Raw genomic sequence first — 20,854 nt, forward strand, 5'->3', positions numbered from 1 at the left:
CACATATTGATGTTATGTTACTGTTTTGATGCGACTGGGAAATGATCTGGGTATATAGACAGAATTGCCAATGGTTCCCTTTGCGTTTACCCTTTATAATTTCTTCATGAGCAAAGAACCTTTTTTGCGATAAACCTATGCAATTAACAATTGCAGGAAATATTTATTTGCTTTGTTTTGTTTTTTTGAGTCCCAGATACTACACATGAACATACCCCTGTGGTAGAGTGTGAGAATTGGGGAGCTGCTTTTTAAATTTTTGGACAGATCCGTTCAGAATGGGGTTGGATTATTTATTACTTATTTTACTTCTCCTCAGACCCCAGTCCTCTGCATGTTTTCATATCCCTGGGTAGATAACTGCCTCCTTGTCAAATACATGCAACTGGTTTTAATGAGCAAGCCATCTCACAAGTGCATGACTGCAATGCTATTGAAGTGAAGAGGTAGAAAGCAGCGTCGTCTGCAATACAATATCCGAGGGTTAGAAGAGGACTCTTTCATTCTGCTTTACAAAATCTTGGCATACAGTTTCCTTTATTCAAGCTATTATTATTATTATTATTATTATTATTATTATTATTATTATTATTATTATTATTATTATTAGTAGTAGTAGTAGTAGTAGTCGTAATAGTAGTATTGATATAATTAGTATTATTGTTAGTATAATCATGATTATATATTATGTATGCATCTATTTGTTATTATTATTATTATTATTATTATTATTATTATTATTATTATTATTATTATTATTATTATTATTATTATTATTATTATCCGTATTATTTTGTATTTATTATTTATTTTTACACTAAGAATTAAATTGGTAAAATAACACCAGTTTAAACCCCAATTCAACCCCCAAAAGTCCTAAATAAAACCAATTCATAAAACATTGAGATTCCTCAGTTTCAGTATATTAAACTCCAGGTTTCCTTCTGTATAAAAGGTCATGTAATACAGGATAGTTTTTCAGTGGCACCTATTTTCTATGGAAGCACCCTGCAAATCCAATGACATGAACATTTCCAAGACATTTTCACCAACCATTAAGGTTTGCTTATAAACACATGCGTGCATCTCTATTGCCAAAGGGCTTCTAGGAAGGGAGCATTTTGAAATGTCCATATTTATTATACATAAAGCAGTTAAGTGAAACACATTTCAGATAGCAACACTTACTGCACATGTGGAGAAATACACATGTGTGTAATTCACCAAAAAATCCCATGGTACTACACAAACTAATCTATCTATCTATCTATCTATCTATCTATCTATCTATCTATCTATCTATCTATCTATCTATCTGTCTGTCTGTCTGTCTGTCTGTCTGCCTGTCTGTTTATTTAACTATCTCTCTATCTACATCAGTGTGCATGTTTATTAGAACACCCCATTGCTTCTGTAGTTCTGATTTGTTGCGCAGATGAAATCAAACCACTGGAACTGAAAACCTTGGAGAATTTTCAAAATTGGCAAATTAGTGTTTGTCTAATTTACTTGATGACTCAATAGGCCACACATGCAATTCATTTAAGATTGTAAAAGAAAACGGTTAACATATGCATGAGACTTTTTAGAAGTTGTTTAAGATGTTAAATTAAAGCACAAAGTGGTCTAACATTTTCACACAAGAGTGACTGTTGTTTCTACATCATGGATTGCAGAGTGGAAATTGAGACTCCCACTCCCAGAGGTTTTCATGCAGGTAGGTATATAAAGGATATCAATTACAAATGTTGAGGTGTTTTAATAAATGTGCATCTTTCTGTCTGTCTATCTACTGCAATGATCTGTTTGTTTGTCTAAAGATACATTGTACTGATCATTTCATTTAATTGAGGACCTATCATTCAATGTGAAGCTGCAAATAGGCTTGTTTTAGTTATCACAGCTCCCTTGATCATTGTGGAGTTGAACCTGTCCCCCAGGTATTGGAGCCCCAATGCCGATAATAAATTGCAGCCAGGTTAAAAATTGCAAACCTTCAGTAACTCTGGGTGATTACTATTGGACAGTGAGAGATCTACTCGGACTGTGATTGGCTGATACGATCAAGGTTTCGAATTGCTGTAAAAGGATATTAAGATTTTAAAAGACATGCAAGTAAAGTGGACTGGGCTGTAAAAATTGGATTGAATTTGTCAATATTAAGGCAGTTATTCTATTTTATGTATGTGTATTTTCTGCTATTCGGTTGTTAAGTTAACCAAACGTATTTTAATGTTACAGTTTTGTTTTGCGTCAGCAGTAACATGGATAGCTCTGGATAAAAGCATTTCTCTAAACACGATTCTGCTGTTTTAAAAAAAAAAACTCACTAATGTTTGGATGAGGTATCTGGCTGTGAATTATATTTTCTAAAAGCCTGTTGCTTTGAAGGACCCTGATACCTGCGAAACAACACAATCCCAGACCTTTCAAAGCTACGGTAAGGAAGAAGAATTTTCTATATCAATTAGTCACTGCACGTCATTCATTAGTTTGTTTTCATGGCTGTGGCAGGAGAGGGCAAGGTAAGTTAGGAACCAGGAAAGGGTTTATTGAAAATAAAGGACCATTTAATTATTCATTAGCATTTGAGGTTTTCTGTCAACTGGAAAACTAGACTGAATGCACATTCACTGTTCAGATTTTACATTTTGCATACCCTCCAACTGTACCGATCTGTCCGGTACACACCGGCTGTCTTCCTAAGGGTATCTGATCCTCACAACTTGATAGAGTGGACTGAATTTTGAAATCCACTCCAGTAGAGTGACTATGCTTTGTTGTGTTTTAACACGTCAAAAACGAACGTATTTTAAAACAAACTTTATACTTTGAAGGTAAATACAGCTATTGCTTCGATAAATTAAACCCCCTCCATAAAATAAAGACTAATCAATTCTGAAAAATATAATACTGCATTCCTGTATTGTTTTAATGTGTAATTTTTATAATTTAAAAGCCCAAACAACTACCTTAAATTTACTCTAACATTATACTACTACTACTACTACTACTAACAATAATAATAATAATAATAATAATAATAATAATAATAATAATAATAATAATAATAATAATAATAATAATAATAATAATAATAATATTAGAAACACATTACAGGGTACTTATTAAACAGAGATGATACACGATGCATATTATAGGGTTGGCATTTGTACCACGAAGCTGTGCCTATACTGTAAGAGACTAGGTCAACTGTACATAATATCTTATTATAAGTCATGCTTTAATTAAAGAAAGAACATGATGCATCGCTAATGCCATTTATAATTGAATGGCTTCCTGATTTGAAAAGTCAACTTTTACGTTGTTCTCCAGGAGAAAGATGTTCTCTTGCGAGCATCTTTGTGTGTCCAGGTAATGTTCCCTCGTACATCACTGCTTTTCTGAGTAACACTTTACATTGGGTCTCTTACTGCTGTGTATTCACATGGTCGTTACTTAGTGAATACATGTGTGCTTGCACATAATTACAATGCTATTATGCAGAGTTAGAATGCATGTTTTGCTTGAATCTTTGTGCACAATATAACCCCAGCCCTTGAATTATAACATTTTTGTGTTCCTTTTCTCTTTGTTAAATTCATTGATCGTGCGCCCTATTAAAGTCACCAATCAAATGAGACAATCGCTAATTTGCCTGTTTTGACAATTCTCCGAGATTTTCAGTTACAGCAGTTTGATTTCATACGACAAATCAATAGGGTGTTCTAATACATTTGCACATTGCAGTAGATAAAGTTGAAAAATATTATTTCGAAGGTCAGACACTTTTTCAGTGAAGGGTTTTTTTTTTTGACAAGACAATCAATAGACAGCATTCAAGGTAAGATTTACTAAATGAATGTAGTAGCTTTCTTTTAATGTTCATTTCACCTTGAGATATTGAAACTAGTGCCATGGGATTTTTTATGTGACATCCACATTGTCTATTGGACCTCAATTTAAATTCTTGTGATAGACACAATACTGCTGCATATTGACTAATATACTCCACTATGCTGTTCTATACTACCCTATGCTGAATGCCCATAGGCTGTATTATTATTATTATTTGTTTATTTAGCAGACGCCTTTATCCAAGGCGACTTACAGAGACTAGGGTGTGTGAACTATGCATCAGCTGCAGAGTCACTTACAACTACGTCTCACCCGAAAGACGGAGCACAAGGAGGTTAAGTGACTTGCTCAGGGTCACACAGTGAGTCAGTGGCTGAGGTGGGATTTGAACTGAGGACCTCCTTGTTACAAGCCCCTTTCTTTAACCACTGGACCACACAGCCTCCTATACAGCTGTAGAATGTTTCTTCCCCTTTAATGCAACACTAGCTATTGATTAACTAATCACATCCTGTGTTGTAGGTCAATTCAACCCATCTGATCTACAGCTGTGGCCAAAGGTTTTGCATCACCTAGAATTTTAGGATTGAGACACAATTAAGAAAAGCTATATTAACATCATTGAAATCTTTTTATTTAACATCATGGAATTAAAGAAACTACAAAATGATATCGCAAAAGTCTACCGGAAGCCATAATAGTAGTACAGTATTTCATGTTACATTTCAATTTCCGTTTTTTTGGGGGGAAAACTACAAAGCGGTATGTAATTCAATTAGTTAACGGAACATTATTCAGCAGGTCTTGTTCGACTTTTATGATGTAAAATAAGTTAATTTTATAGGGTGATGCAAAACCTTTAGCCATAGAAAGCTCAGTTTGCACTCAGTTCGCTCAGTAGCCTGTAGTGTTGTATTTGATAATGACTATATCCTGAACATTTCTAAACCCATGTCGCTAATGCTCGTAAGCTGTGATGGATTTTAAAGCCTTGATCGGTACTTTTTTTTACTGTAAGGGTGATGATTTGTATAAATATTAACAAGCATTTTGCTAGTCTAATTTCATGGCGCTGATACCCATATGGCTAAATAGTTGAAGCCTTGCAAACCATATGCCAGCTTGTGACTATGCATTTAATTGGAAAGCGCTATTCCACATGCTATAGATGTAAGTAATGGTGATTTACTTTCCTATAGTACTGATAGCTCTAATGCATAGATGGATAATGTTAATACAGATTAAATCAGAAGAATTTTTAATATCTGGGACACGGTTGGTTGCTGGTTGGAGTTTGGTTAAAAAAAATTGTCTATGGGATTCTATTACAATACCATCGTATTACCCCACAAATGAAGCCATTACCATCAGTGATAAAGGATTAAGCACATGGGATACTGTCTGTCTGGTAGTGATACGGGCACTGCAGCTGTGTTACCATCATTGTACCATTGTAGCTGGCTAGGGTTGCCCCTCAATACAGATCTGCTTTAGTGCCACTGTCGGCACTGCCATTGAAGATCATTGAGAATGGATGATGTCATCCGATCCTTTTTTTCAACCCTCTACACACACAAACACATGCATACAACCCCTCCCCCTACCCCCCTCCCACACGCACACACACACACATGCATATACATACGTACGTGCATACTATACCAAGAGAACCTCAATCAAGTCCCTACTCGCGACCCATTTCTCCTATAATCACGGGCTACAAGATTTTATCCAAATGACAGCAGACATAAAAATGGATTGCCCCGTTTTTGGGAAGTACAGCCAACAATCGAATTAAATTGATCCAAAAATCAGTCCAGCAGGGCAATTGGTTCCGAGTGCAGTTTAAGGCTTTTCCTTTTCTGTCTGTCTTGAGAGATTCCCGGGGTTACAACACTGTCCTGTCCAGAAAACTATCTCTCCACTTAGAACCATTTTTTTAAGTACACTGCATAAGCATTGCAAAAACATCTTGAGTTTTTTTTACCTATTATTTCAAACACACAACTTAGAGGAAACCAAGTCAAGCAGTTTCATCTAATGTCTTTGTCAGTTTGATATTCACATTGATGAAGGCATTAGCCAGTTTCTTAGATGATTAGAACTGGGTGTTTTAACATTAGTGGTAGAATTTATTGATGTGCAAAGTTTTTTTCATTAACATGTAAGCAGTTTTTATATTAAAAAAGATTATGAACACTTCTGCACATAATGCTACTAAAATATATATAGATTCATATACAGGAAAATGGAGTGTGGAGTGCTGGAAAGACAGACGGATAGAGATAATTTAATATATATATATATTTTTAAGCAGGTTTGCAGCTTTCTTCATTTCCTTCGCCATTATAGATATTTTTTACTGGACAAACAGCGCCGCCCCTGTGGTCGGGCCTTGCAACTGCACTCTGAAGCGATTCCTCCCCTGAGTTCTTAAAAAAAGTCTACTGATCAGTACCTTGCTAGGGCTGGTCGTGTCTCCACGATCTTGGGCTAATCCAACCTCTTCCTCTCCTCTCTCTCCCGTCCACTCTCTCTCTCTCTCTCTCTTTATCACGACCAGGTGACCATCTCTGTTGACGGGATACTGACGACCACAGGGTACACTCAGGAGGATTACACCATGCTTGGCTCGGACGATTTCTTTTACATTGGGGGGAGTCCCAACACAGCTGACCTCCCTGGATCTCCAGTTAGCAATAACTTCATGGGCTGTCTCAAAGACGTAAGGAGCAATTTGCAATATTTATTTTTAAGTCGGTTCTTTATTGAAACGTCATGAAACCGGGGCTTTGCAATATCGTTTTCAGTTGATTTCTTTTGACCAGATGAGGTCGGGGTGAAGATAGCCAAGCTTAGGAAAATAAGAGGTCAATCTAGATACAGGGTGTCCGATCAAATCACGGTCCTGGAGAGCCCTTCCACTCCAGGTTTAACAGGTAAAATGAGATAATGAACTGCTTCAGGGTCTGGATGGAGGTTTAATTGGTTCAATTAAACAACTTAGATCAGGTTTGGAACAAAGACCAAGATGAAAAGGCCAGCTCTGGCCACCCCTGATCTAGATGCTTTCCTCGTGTTGACTTTGGATAACTCTCACAAACCCCACTCAATCATGGCATCATCTTAGCTGAAAATGATGTATAAAAAACAGGTGTTGTGGTGTAAAAGGCAAGTGATTTATTACAGTATTTTCTTAAAATATTAAAGTTGACAAACTAATTCGATGAATCGTACCTGTCTGGCACTTTACCCACATAGGTCTCAAATGTAAAGTTTTGAAATAAACACATGATATAGCAAACCTGATCTATAAAGACACTGTCTGATCTAGCCTGCATATATCTATAGTAACTGGAAATGAAGAGCAACTCCTGAACTCAGTTGAAAATGCAGATTTATATTTAAAAAAAGCAAAATAATTCTGTGACTATTACCCGTTTTGAAATGCACATGTTTCTTTTAGAACTGCACACGTGAGACCTATATACAGTAACGGATGGACGTGCACAAAAGGTCATTGTTTTTTAGCTGCAATTGCTCTAAGAGGACAGTTTAAATATGAAAATGTAATTCAAAGCCTCTTATATTTTAAATCAATGAGCTACTAAAAACTGAACAAGCACTAATGGGTCGAATGGCCTCCTCTCGTTCGTTCAAATGAGAAGGAAACGCTTTTTTTAAAGGGAAAATATACAAGGGCTTCAAAGTATTGCACCCTGTCTGTTCAACTCCAAATGCACTTGTTTTGGTCTGTGAAGTGTCCTAAATTTGGGTCTCGGGTGGCTTTGAGTCACAGATTGAGACCATAATCCGTTCAGCTATGAAGTGACACACTCATCCAAATCGAATTTCTGCTCCTCCTAATCAAAGCTGCGAGAATCTGACACAACAACTTAACAGCAGGGTTTTGGCACTAAGCAGGTATTACTGATTCCTCACACGCATAGAGGGATGAACCTGCCACCGTTACCCAAGGGAACATCTTGTTGAACATTTAGGCAGCAAAAACCGTCCTCTACGAAATGCTTCAAACTTCAATGCTTTTTTTAGGATCCTCATTCAAAAATCTAGGACCCTTATGCGCTGATCGTGTCTGTCTGTCTGCCCATCCGACTTTCTGTCCATCACTTTTGCATCAATCTTCACCACACTTTTATCAAACGCTCCATGCCTCCTGTAAAGGTTTTGGATTGTGTTTGGCGATAATCCGATACACTTTATAGCAATATTTGTAAATTCAGCATGATTTCAAACATATAAAGAGAACAGGCAAGGGAACAGTAAAAACAGCACCCCCTTCCCCTCCCCCAGCTAAGCAGAGCCCCCCTAGCTGTATAGAACAAGGTGCCAAATATTATAGGCTAAGGAGCATATGATTATATGTGAAAACTATACAGTTACATTATCACTGTGCAGGATAATCTTAACAACTTAATATTTAAATAACAAAAACAGGGTTCAAGCAAGGAACAGACCACCAGCAAATCTTCCCAAACTATTTTCTTCTCCCTACTTATTTAAAATATATAAAAGGATGGATTCCTAGATTACTTCGCAAATATAAAAACCTTCCCTTCTACTGTGTGTAATAAAATGCTGTACTGTATTTTTAAAAGTTTTCTAAGCGGGATGACCTAGTGGGTTAGGCACTGCCCCCTCCCCCTTTACAGATTTCCACTTTAATCACAATTAATGTCATTTTAAGCCTCATACTGTTTAATACAACTAAATAATACCAGGGCAGTCTCCCTGGCTGTTCCTCAAATGATTTGCAATGATTTCTTAAAGAATGCACAACTCACAAGTGTGACTGATCTATTCAGCAGACGTGTGCAGTGTATTGTGTCAAGTAGACATGCAACAACGGCCCAAACCATCAACCATCAACACCAGACAGGATACACCTGTTTCAGCTTCAGAGGTACACATTGTAGGCTTCAGTTGCAGTTAGTGGATGTTTCATGTGGTTAATGGGACATCCTCAGCATAAATGGAAAAGAAACTATTTGGCATGAGATTAAAGCAATGACTTTGGTTTCAAAAGCTGTGACAGGAGGGGCTATTTCACAGCCCCCTCTATGACAATACGATACCACTGTTCAAATAGAAAATATTACTGGCAGTGGCAACACAGTGGACTTTATGATCTAATACAGCGGTCTGTCTGGGACTGATATGGTACTGCAATGAATTACCAACGGTGTGTAGAGTGTGTTCTACTGGTAAGTCAAAATACAACTGTGGCACCATTCAAATGGAAACCCATTGTACAAGCTATTACTCCTCAGTGGAGAATCATTCTCATTCTCGCACCACTGTCTGTCATCTATATTGGTGAGAATTTCACCTTGGGTGTCATATTGTTTCATATAAAATGTAGCTACCGTTCAATTTCCAAATAGCTATTTATAATGAGCGCGGAGCAAAGAGTGAAATTAATGAACCACCAGTATGAATTCCAATTAAAAAGTAATACAAATAACAGTATCATAAGCCAGCAATTTAAAAAAAGAAAAAGGTAGATTAAATAAGCAATTACTTAAAAAAAGGTCTTGTTTACAATCCAATAATAATTGCTCGACTTGTGTAAAGCAATTACGCGTCTGTAATTATGTTTTCATCATTTTAGTAGTCATTGTTAGAACATTAAATGGCATTCCTTGGCTTTTAAACCCACATATAGTTATAATTACTGCTACACTAACTGTATACCGTTACACAGCACAATAATGTTCCAAGCTAAAACTAACAGTCTACCTTATTCTTAAGCACAATAACACAGCATTACAATACAAATATGCTGACTTAATATCAGAAACAGTAGTACACAGAGTTAAGAAAAATACTCTTATATGTTTTACAACCATTTCTTAGGTTTCACTTTTTCCCCAGTTTCATCTCTCTCTTCACCACTTCCTCTCCTCCCTTTCCTCTCTTCTCTCCTTCTTCTCGTTCTCTCTCCTCCCCTCTTGCAGATGACCTTGCCATTTTTCTCTCTCTCCCTCCTCCTTCTCTCCCTCTCTCTCTTTCTCTCTCTCTCTCTCTGTCTAATTAATTTGATGCCAAGGATGTTGACGCAACTGCTTTAGCAAGATGACAGACAAATTAAAAATTGATTTCATTCGACCGATTCCCTCATCCCTCCCACACCACCAGAAAATAAAAATCCTTGTGATCCTGATGGCTTCCCGTCTGTCTATCGTAGCAAAGACATCAGCTTTAAAGAAATAGAAAAATAGATTTGTTTCCAGGGCTGATACCTTTCTCTCTGTCATTCGGCAGACCGAACAGTCCGCTCAAGAATGAAAGAAGAACAAAAAAATAATGACACGCACTGGTTAGGAAAATACTCCCTGGAATATCACTGTCAGTGGGGTCACAAGGCCAGGGTTGACAATAATCCGATGACAAACTTATGCCCCTATTCACTGCCTGGTGCTCCCGGTTACGGCTGCCCACGGCAACAGAACAGGGTGTTTCCACGGCAACCTGAGCCGCTGAGCGCGGCTATCTGGTCAGGTTGAGTATCTCATAGCCAAACTGGCTACAAAGCAAGTCACGTAGCTAGGAGGTGTTTAACCTCTTTGGCCACCATCTGCAGTCCCAAACGTAGCAAACCTATTTTAAATGATCTCTCTATCATTCTGCATATCACATTGTCTATCATGTTGTCAGCCGATTTGAATGGAATGAAGAAGGCTTTTCAGACCTGGCATTTAGGATTCTCCTGACAGGCTCAAATCCAGGTAAAGACAGAATGGTGACTGCAGATGGTGGCTTTGATACTGAATACAGAGGGGGCCTCGATATTAAACATTGCCAGCAATAGGAGAAAACTGTGAAAAAGTGGACTTAATAGCGAGGTGGTCTTATAGCGAGTTTTTACTGTGTGTATTTCTCTTTCTAGGTGGTCTACAAGAACAACGACTTTAAACTAGAGCTGTCCCGACTCGCGAAGGAAGGGGACCCCAAAATGAAGGTCGAGGGGGATCTGGTGTTCCGCTGCGAGAACGTGGCGGCCCTTGACCCCGTGACCTTCGAGAGCCCCGAAGCGTACATCGCCCTGCCCAAGTGGAACACCAAGAAGACGGGCTCCATCTCCTTCGATTTCAGGACCACGGAGCCCAGCGGTCTCCTGCTGTTCAGCCACGGCAGGCTGCAGGCCCCCAAAGAAAGCCGTGCCGAGCGTTTGCAGAAGGCGGATTACTTCGCAATGGAGTTGCTGGACGGCTACCTGTTCCTGCTGTTGGACATGGGCTCAGGGGCTATCAAGATGAGAGCCAGCAGTAAGAAGGTGAATGATGGGGAGTGGTGCCATGTGGACTTCCAAAGAGACGGACGCAAAGGTAGGAAAAAATAACAAAATTACAGTATACAGTTGTGGCCAAGAGTTTTGCATCATCCTAGAATTTTAGGATTGAGACACAATTAAAAAAAAAAACCTGTAAGAACATAATCCTTTGTTTAGCATCATGTAATCATATAAATGACAAAATGATATCACAGAAGTCTACAGGAAGCCATAATAGCAGTATATATCATGTTAGATTTTGAAATGTCACATTTTGTCAGTTTTTAAGTATAAGGGGAAACTGCAAAGCGGTATGTAATTCAATATGTTCACGTAACATTTTCCAAAGAGATGGACGCAAGAAGGACAGGGTCTGGAATAGCAAGATGATACAAAATAGCAGTAACAAAAGAGGCTATGATTTTTTCAAAATTCCAGTATATATACAGCCGTGTGCAAATGTATTAGAAAACCCCATTGCTTCTGTAGTTTTGATTTGTAATGCATATGAAATCAAACCACTGGAACTGAAAAGGAGACCCACATTTCCTTTATAAAAGTCTCCCACAATGAAAGTACAGCAAAAGTGTAGTAAAGCACAGTGAATGCATGGTAAAACATAGGGAAGCATTGTAAAGCGCAGAGAGGTCTGGTAAAGCATAGGGAAGCATTGTAAAGCACAGAGAGGTCTGGTAAAGCATAGGGAAGCATTGTAAAGTACAGAGAGGTGTGGTAAAGCATAGGGAAGCATTGTAAAGCACAGAGAGGTGTGGTAAAGCATAGAGAAGCATTGTAAAGCACAGAGAGGTGTGGTAAAGCATAGGGAAGCATTGTAAAGCACAGAGAGGTGTGGTAAAGCATAGGGAAGCATTGTAAAGCACAGAGAGGTGTGGTAAAGCATAGGGAAGCATTGTAAAGCACAGAGAGGTCTGGTAAAGCATAGGGAAGCATTGTAAAGCACAGAGAGGTGTGGTAAAGCATAGAGAAGCATTGTAAAGCACAGAGAGGTATGGTAAAACAAATACAAAAAAACTGCAAATCCTGGTCAACAGACATTTGGAGAGAGACTCACTCATTTGAGACATCAATTTTAGCAGTCAGAAAATCTCAAATCTCACTTCTCCTTTTTTCATCTCTCAGTCATTTGGCTATGTTGTCCTTGACATCTGAGTAAACCCGGGTAAATGCACAGTACAACCACGCGATACGCTTGAAAGCTGCAAAATGACCCCAGGAAGGTCAAGAAATGCCCTTCCTGTAGAGCAAATCCTGCTCGATGCCAACGCTCTCTCCTTATAAGAGACCATGCCGTCCATTATCTGATGCTGGATGTAGTCTACTGTCTGTGATCCAAACGAGATGGCGGGTACCTAATCACTGTCTAGGCGCTCTACAGGGACTCGCAGCAAGCTCGTTGCTAAAGAACGCCTTAATTGCATTTTAATAGATAATTAAAGCCAAGTCATAAATCAAGCGCACTCATCACTAGGGTCTTCCAGTTGGAGAGAGCTCCCCCAGTGGGGCTGCATTTACTATCAAATCCGAGGGTGTCTTTGAACAGTCACTGCACTCCGATGCCTCACAAACGAGTCCAGGATGCATTGCTTCCATTATTCAGACAGACCTGCCCCAGTCATGTTTCTTGTTCACTAAGTACCTGAATAGATGTCTGTCCTCAACAATAGGCAGTTGGTTTTAATAAGCGAGATAGCAGTGCTGTCTCGAAATTGATAACGTCATTTTAGCCAGTAAAAAATGTAATCATTTTTAATACACATCCTTCTCAACATTATTACTTTGGGGGCCCCCTTTTTAGAAGCGATTTCGATGGCGTCTCTGTACCCCAAGTTTGAGAACCACTGATCTGCAAATCAATTTCCTAAACGAATTCAGACAGGTGTATATCGACAATAATCAATGCATGAAGGCATATATATATATATATATATATATATATATATATATATATATATATATGTATATATATATATATATATATATATATGTAGTTTTAGAAGAAACTAAATTAGATACTTTACACTATAGAAGAAAATAAATGGATACATAGACTAAATACTCTGATGCCTGAAGGTTTAAATAGAAAGGAATAATAGATCATTACATCGTTAACTATGTAGTAAATTACACATTAATACATTTAAATATAAATAAGTGAGTGTGGTTACCATGGCATCAAAAGCCTAAAAGTACCTCCACAATGTTTGTTTTCAAACACACTTTCCCTTGAAGAAATGAATTTTTGTTTTTGGGATGTACACAAAAGGTTTAAATGATAAAAAAATGTATATATTATTTCAGGACTTTTTTGGACAAAAAGCCCTTCTTCAGCTGCCTGGAAAGCTAAGTATATACTGTAAAAAAGAATATTTTTGCGGCAAACTTAATTTCGCTAATGGCCTTCAAGATAGATTTTTGCTGCAGTAAATGTTTGCACTTCTTTTTCTTTTTAATGTATGGCACATGTATGAATAATATATTTCACGGCACATTAATTTTGCTTATTTTTAATAAACGTGTAATTAGCAAACATTTTCTTGTTTTACAGTATATGGTTTGAAAGAGGGCAACACAGCAGTGAATACTAGATCAATGCATGTTTAACTGAGACTCAAGTAACTGGCGCATCTCTAATAATAATGGCGTTTGCAGAGGAGTTATGAAATGGGCTGCACTGTACTGGTTCCTCTCTCTTTGCCAGGCTCCATTTCGGTGAACAGCCGTAGCACCCCATTCCTGGCGGGGGGGGACAGTGAGATCCTCGACCTGGACAGTGAGATGTACCTGGGGGGTCTCCCGGAGAGCCGAGCGGAGCTCATCCTGCCCCCAGAAGTGTGGACTGCCTTCCTCAACTACGGCTACGTGGGCTGTGTGCGGGACCTCTTCATCGACGGGAAGAGCCGGGACGTGCGCGGCCTGGCTGAGGTGCAGAGCGTGCGCGGGGTCAGCAGCTTCTGCTCTCGCGAGACGCACAAGCAGTGCGGAGCCAACCCCTGCCACAACACGGGCCACTGCAGGGAGGGATGGAACCGCTACATCTGTGACTGTGTGGGGACCGGCTACCTGGGGAAGAACTGCGAGAGAGGTGAGGGGAGAGGGGAGAGGAGGGGGGCTCAGAGAGAGGGGAGGAGGGGGGAGAGGAGAGAGGGGAGGGCGAGAGAGGTGAGGGGAGAGGGGAGAGGAGGGGGGCTCAGAGAGAGGGGAGGAGGGGGGAGAGGAGAGAGGGGAGGGCGAGAGAGGAGAGGGGAGAGGGGGAGGAGGAGGGGGAGAGGAGGAGGGAGAGGAGAGAGGGGAGGGGGGGGAGGGGGGGAGAATGGAGAGGGGAGAGGGGGAGGAGGAGGGGGAGGAGTGGGAGAGGAGGGGGCTTGGGGAGCGGGAGGGCAGAGGGGAGAAGGGAGAGAATGGGGAGGAGAGAGGGGAGTGAGAGAAGGGAGAGGGGAGAAGGGAGGGACTGGGTGAGGGTGAGGGTAAGGGTTATGGGGAAGGAGAAGGGAAAGGGTAGAAGGGAGGGACTGGGAGAAGGGACAGGGAGAGAGGAGAAGGGAGGAGGGAGAATAACTGGGTGAGAGGAGCGGAGATGGGAGGGACTGGGAGAGGGGTGAGAAGCTGAGAGAGAGAGAGAGAGAGAGAGAGGGGGGGAGGGGGGGGGCATGCTTTACCTGCTATAGGAAGCAATGCTGTGTGCTGCAGGACAAGGAGTTTGTTTTGTGTTCCTTTGCTGCCACCTAGCATGCGTTTGGGGGAAGTTCAAAGCTGTATGACATTGCAAAGGGTTCACTATGATAACCTGAGCAGAAACTACACCAGATGTCATCCAGAGCACATATACAACAGGCCATGAAACAGATACACATTATATTGGGGTTATACATTCCTTGAAGTGTTCAGTGAATGCCAAGCAGTTGTAAACTAACTTCTAAATTCTCAGCTAATGCACTACCCTTGCACTATTGCACTACTAACATGTCATTGTAGATATAACTTGTTGCATCGTAGTTCATATTGTATTCTAGTATTCTAGTAGTATTATTTGCACTTACTGTAAACTATACTGTATTTAAGCATGAATCTGTACTGCCCTGAAACACCTGTAAGTCGCCTTGGATAACAGCGCCTGCCAAATAAATAATAATTAATAATAATAATAATAATAATAATAATAATAACTATGATGCAGTACATCTTGCAAATGTATGTGCGTTCTCCTCTCTTTCCTCTATAGAAGCTACAGTGCTGAGTTATGATGGGAGCATGTATCTCAAAATCATGATGCCACTGGTGATGCACACAGAAGCAGAGGACGTCTCCCTGCGCTTCATGTCCCAGAGAGCCTATGGGCTGCTCATGGCTACCACTTCCAAGGAATCGGCTGACACCCTTCGCCTGGAGCTGGACGGTGGGAGGGTCAAGCTGACCGTCAACCTAGGTAGCGTCCACCCCGAGCCCGGGGTCAATAACACTAACCCCTGGTCCAATGAACCTGAACTACTGGGGTGCGATCTCTCCTGGAGATAAAGTGACAGATGCCTTGCTTATTACATTTTATTTAACTAGGGTAGAACCCATGGGATAAAAGCCTCATTTACAAAGGTGTCCTGACAAGAGAAGGCACCAAGAAGTTATTTTTAAAAAATCAATGGCAAACAGAGATCATTCAAACAGGACAGTTAAAACAATCATAAGAGTAGTAATGTGAAATAAAAGCATAGAAAATGAACAACTCCAATTTACTGTATCCTGGTCAAAGTCAGTATTTACAGGATTTGCAACTCAGGTCAGATTTAAAATGAATATGTATGAGTGATTTAAAAAGGTATAAGAACTGTTTTTCTGTTCAAGATGAGACGCTTGATACACAAAGGCATGTTGCCCCATATTAGATCTCAATTTAGGGATTTCAAAAGCAGGCACCTCGTTTGATCTTAGTGTACAGGTAGAGTCACAGGGCAACTGTCACTTTGTGTTCCATCATTTGACGGGAGAGTCGCAAAGACTGAATCCGAAAAATCCAGGGTGCTCCCTCCAGTATCAGCCATCATCCTCACCCCTCTCTCTCTTACTCTCTCTCTCTCTCTCTCTCTGATTCATTCTCCACTCACTCACCCAGCACAGAAGATACAACTTTTCATCCCTTCAATGGCCTGTGTCTGCGGCCCTGGGAGCAAATAGCCACGCAAACCGACACACGTTAACTTGCTACTCCTAGGCGATCAGTTTCACTCACTTTAAAACCTACCCTACCCATGCTGTCCTTCAGGTGAGATGTAAAACAAACGAGCTCCTATTGGAAGTGACTCTGCAGCAGCAGCAGCAGTTGTTGATGATGCAGAGTTCACCCCCTAGTCTCTGTAAGTCGCTTTGGATAAAAGCGTCTGCTAAACGACTAATTAATAATAAAAAATACCTTGGATCCTGAATCCTAAACCCTAAAAGCCTACCTACAATTCGGAAACTCAAGATCAGTGCTCATGACTAGGACTGTATGGAAAAAAAATTCACAGTCAAATTGCTTCGTTACATTTGAACTTGACATTTTCTCTAGTTATTATACAGCAAATAATGTGAAATGTTAATTTATTTCTTAGCAGACGCCTTTATCCAGGGCGACTTACAATTGTTACAAGATCTCACATTATTTTTACATACAATTACCCATTTATACAGTTGGGTTGTTACTGGAGCAATCTAGGTAAAGTACCTTGCTCAAGGGTACAGCAGCAGTGTCCCCCCACCTGGGATTGAACCCACGACCCTCCGGTCAAGAGTCCAGAGCCCTAACCACTACTCCACACTGCTGCCCTTTCCATGGATTTCCAGATCATGGACTAATGTAGGTAACATCGCGTGAAACCATCTGCAAATGCATCGTAGTTTAGATTACAAGTTTAGAGATTCAGTATCAGCGTCAGATTAAGATCTAAAACCCTGACTCACAGGCCTGATCCAATCGCTAATCCAAAATCTATTGCGGTAGTCTTTAATCCTAAAATCAGAGTAATCCTTACTCTCCCAATACGTTAAGCGCCAGGTCATGCCTCAATTTTAGCCAAGTTGCTTTTGGGATAAACACCTACATTCCTAAACCAAAGAACAAACTCTTTTCTAGTCCCTGTTCCCAAATCATCCAACCCCAACCCATATTTTGAGCCCAAAACCCGCCCCTTACTGTTATCCAAAACCCTAACCTCATCTACCTTCTAATCTAGCTAGTCGTTGGGTAGAGTCTGTAGGACACACCACTAAGGCAGGCTGTCAATCCCAAGTCTCTACTATCCAATTACAGATATGAAAAGACATGTGTCTATCATGCGGTATAACTCCCAGTCATTTAATCTCATAAGGAGAAATGAGAACACATTGTTTGTGAAAGATTGTCGCCCATTTACCCGTGTTGCATATGGGTTCAGTGTTTTCAGAACCAACACCCAACTTTACCCTAAATATACACCCCATCCCAAAAGAAACAGGCCCCCTTTCTTTGAGTGTCCAGTTAGTGTGTGTCCGGTTCATGGCTGTTTGTGTCCACTTTTCTGTAGCGGTTGACAGTACGAGACAAAACCCAGCCACATGGAAACCAAAAGGCACTACCTTCTTAATGCAGCCCATGTTGAAAGATCTGTGTCTGCCAGAAAGTTTTAATCATGCCACTGAACTCAAACGCTTTGGCTCCAGTGTCTCTCCTGGGATTTCTGTTCTACCAGATCTGCTGGCTGTGAATTGAAGCCACTGTCTCTAATCAAACAGCCTTCTCTGCTTGAAATCAGATTCCCTAGCAGCACACATTCTGGGACATCTTTGGGAATTAGTGTACAGAAACTATGTCCTGCATTTTGAAATTGCCAGTTTAAATAACCAAAAGGAATTAGGTGTAGAAGTCTAGAACAGATAACACCACGGTCCCTTCACAACGCTTTGCACCTCGAACCTTACCTGAAGGGACCACCCCTCTAAATGAAGTGGTTTTGTCCCCAGATATGAGGAAAGAAGTACAAAGCAAAGTGGTATCTCCCGTTTTGGGGGAGGCTGGGAAAATTGACTCAATTGTCATTGTTTTCTTAAAGTAAAAATAAACAACAGCGGAGGACCAATGCCTGGTTTTCTCACTAGGTGGCGATGTAGGGATTCCATCGATGCCAGAGGTGTGGCTGGGGTTTGCAGGTTGCCCTTTTCCAAAGAGTTGTATTGTTTACCATTGTTAGAGTGCACAAAATATTAAAAATACAAACCCTTTGTACAGAATTGTCACTGGAGGCCTGTTTTACATTTTGCAAATGCATGTAGCTCTGATGTTCCTGTTCATATAGAGAGAATCATAAAGGGTTTGTATTTCTTGTGTGCTGTATAACCTAGAGGTGAAAGGTGAAAGGTGAAAGGGCGACTGTGGCTCGTGTTTTGTCCCCGGAAGGTGGGCTGTGATATGACTGGTTGTCAGCAGAATGTACCTTGAAGGATGTAAAATATCTCTTTTTTTTCTTTTTCGTTTATTTCTTTTTTTCGTTGTTATCTCACCATCTCGCTCTCTCTCCCGCCAGACTGTATCAGGATAGACTGTAACCTCAGTAAGTGGTGGCTATGATTTTTTTTATTAATATTTCTATATTGTGTGATGATGATCCTGTTTCTTTCTCCTACTTTCTCCCTCTGTTGTTGCATAAGCCGTCTCCCTTCGTCTCGTTCTCCCTCTCCCTTCTCCCTCCTCCTCCTCCCTTCTCCCTCTCCTCCCCTTCACCCTCCCCTTCTCTTCCTCCCCCTCTCTTTTCCCCTTTTGTCTGGCTTTCCTGTATTTTTTCTGCTTATCTGCCTCTCCTTGGATAGCTAACCAAGATTAGCTATACTTTTTAATTATTCTTATTTAACTGTTATAGAATGTACGGCATAGAGTGCTGTGTGACATACAGGCTGATTTTCAGCTGACAAGCCCACTAGTGGGGTAGATATCAGTCCCCTATACGATATGTATAATTTACTAAAGAATGAGATTAATACAGACGATGGCATGCAGCAGTCCTTCAAAGCACCAATTTTATTTGATAATTTTAGGCAAGCCAGCTAGTACTCTGAGATGTTTAACAATATGATGTGATGCATTCATATTTTTAAAATTATGAGTTTGGATAGTTTGTACATCTATGCAGATCTAAAGGTAGGTATCAATTATTTTCTGTGTCTACATTAAATCTATTAAGAACATTAACTATGCTATAGTAAATCAATTCAGTAAATTATTAAGGCTACTGTAACTAGGCTTGTCCAAATAGATTGTATATGCCCATTTAAGGGCATTTGTATCTGAAGACAAACATGCAGACCAGCCCAGTCCTTTTAAATAGATGGAATAGAACTAAGGTTTCATTAGCAGGTATTAAAGCTCAGAGTAGCAGTGTCTATGGCTAGTGAGGGGGTTAACTCCTATTACAATCACAGCTGTGCGTTCTTACTTAGTTTTAAGCCTGTGGTGCAATTCTAATATAAAGTACTGCCAATGATCGCTCAGAGTAACTAGCATCTAAAGTCATTTTCATTGCTGTTGTGTGGCATTTACAGTCATTCTGAGTGGTTCTGGGCTCTCAGTTTTTTTCTGTAAATCAGCCTTTACCTGGCTTTGAGCTTGTGCTGGGACTGAACATCTTTTGCCTGCATTACCCCTATTTGACCACAAGATGTCTCCCTTACCTACTGTAAGTACAGTTTAAATGTTGGAAGAATATGCACATAACTTCCACCAGGGTTTCTCCTGTTCCCACATGTTTGAATATCTGAGGGATATACAGGGATCCGCCACAAGGGGTCTCCCTTACCTACTGTACATGCAGTATTGTCGTTTTTGAGTCCGAGGGAGTTTAGATTTCTCTTTTCAGCAGCTTTTGTATCTCAATAATGTTTTGTTATTATTGTTATGGTTATGATCATTTATGAGTATTATGTATGTTATTGTTTTAGTTTTTTTGTTTATTATTATTATTATTATTATTATTATTATTATTATTATTATTATTATTATTATTGTTTCGACATGAAACAACCGAGTCTATTTTATAAGTGCCCATGAAATAGATGATCCTACTAGGGTAGCGTTAACATAATGTCAAATTAAAAAGAATGACAGAAATACCACCGGTATATAAGATCAGGCAAAAACGAATGAATGTAGTGCAACCCAACAGTGCAAGCGCAATACCGCAACTGTCCACAAGAGGTCTCCCTTGTCTCACTAACATGTCAGTGTCCAACACCAGCAGCATCTGAAGCCAGACCTCTGTACTGTATACTGCAGAAGGGGAGCTTATCAACACAGAGAGAAATTACAGTTGAATAATTCATTTCATGTTCAGGCAAGAAAAGTTTCTCCCCTGACGCTACTGTGACAGGCACAGTCAAAAGCAGACTCGAGTCAACAATACAGAGGCTAGGATACAGGTCCAGCAAATTTCCCTTGTAGATAGCGAGGAGGATACATTGGCTGGAAACGCATTTATTTGAATTTGTTACCCGGTTTATTCAAACACGCAGGCCGACGCGTGTGAGACACCTACACACGTATTCCCCTCACGTTTTCAGCACTGACGGTACGGAAGTTTTGTTTTCAGTGTGTCGAAATTAGTTCCTTTTTAAATGTCTTACCGTTTTTAACTTAAATCGTGGGTGACATGATTATGCAGTACATAGTGACATAAACTTGCGCAC

General features: G+C 40.1%; 1 protein-coding gene across 18 annotated transcripts in view; it reads left to right on the forward strand.

Annotated features, from left to right (window-relative positions):
• The window catches only part of LOC117962483 (neurexin-2-like), a 431,235-nt gene that overhangs the window by 183,807 nt on the left and 226,574 nt on the right, over window positions 1-20,854 (forward strand). For 14 of the 18 annotated variants that reach the window (XM_059012180.1, XM_059012175.1, XM_059012177.1 and 11 more), the window contains 5 exons: window positions 6,422-6,583; window positions 10,769-11,207; window positions 13,872-14,255; window positions 15,393-15,596; window positions 18,703-18,729. In XM_059012180.1, the coding sequence (XP_058868163.1) occupies window positions 6,422-6,583; window positions 10,769-11,207; window positions 13,872-14,255; window positions 15,393-15,596; window positions 18,703-18,729 (1,216 nt within the window). The remainder of the gene's footprint in view (window positions 1-6,421; window positions 6,584-10,768; window positions 11,208-13,871; window positions 14,256-15,392; window positions 15,597-18,702; window positions 18,730-20,854) is intronic. The other 4 variants (XM_059012165.1, XM_059012169.1, XM_059012172.1 and 1 more) reach the window with 1 other exon arrangement.

The sequence above is a fragment of the Acipenser ruthenus genome, chromosome 43 (assembly GCF_902713425.1).
Source record: "Acipenser ruthenus chromosome 43, fAciRut3.2 maternal haplotype, whole genome shotgun sequence".
NCBI lineage: Eukaryota > Metazoa > Chordata > Actinopteri > Acipenseriformes > Acipenseridae > Acipenser > Acipenser ruthenus.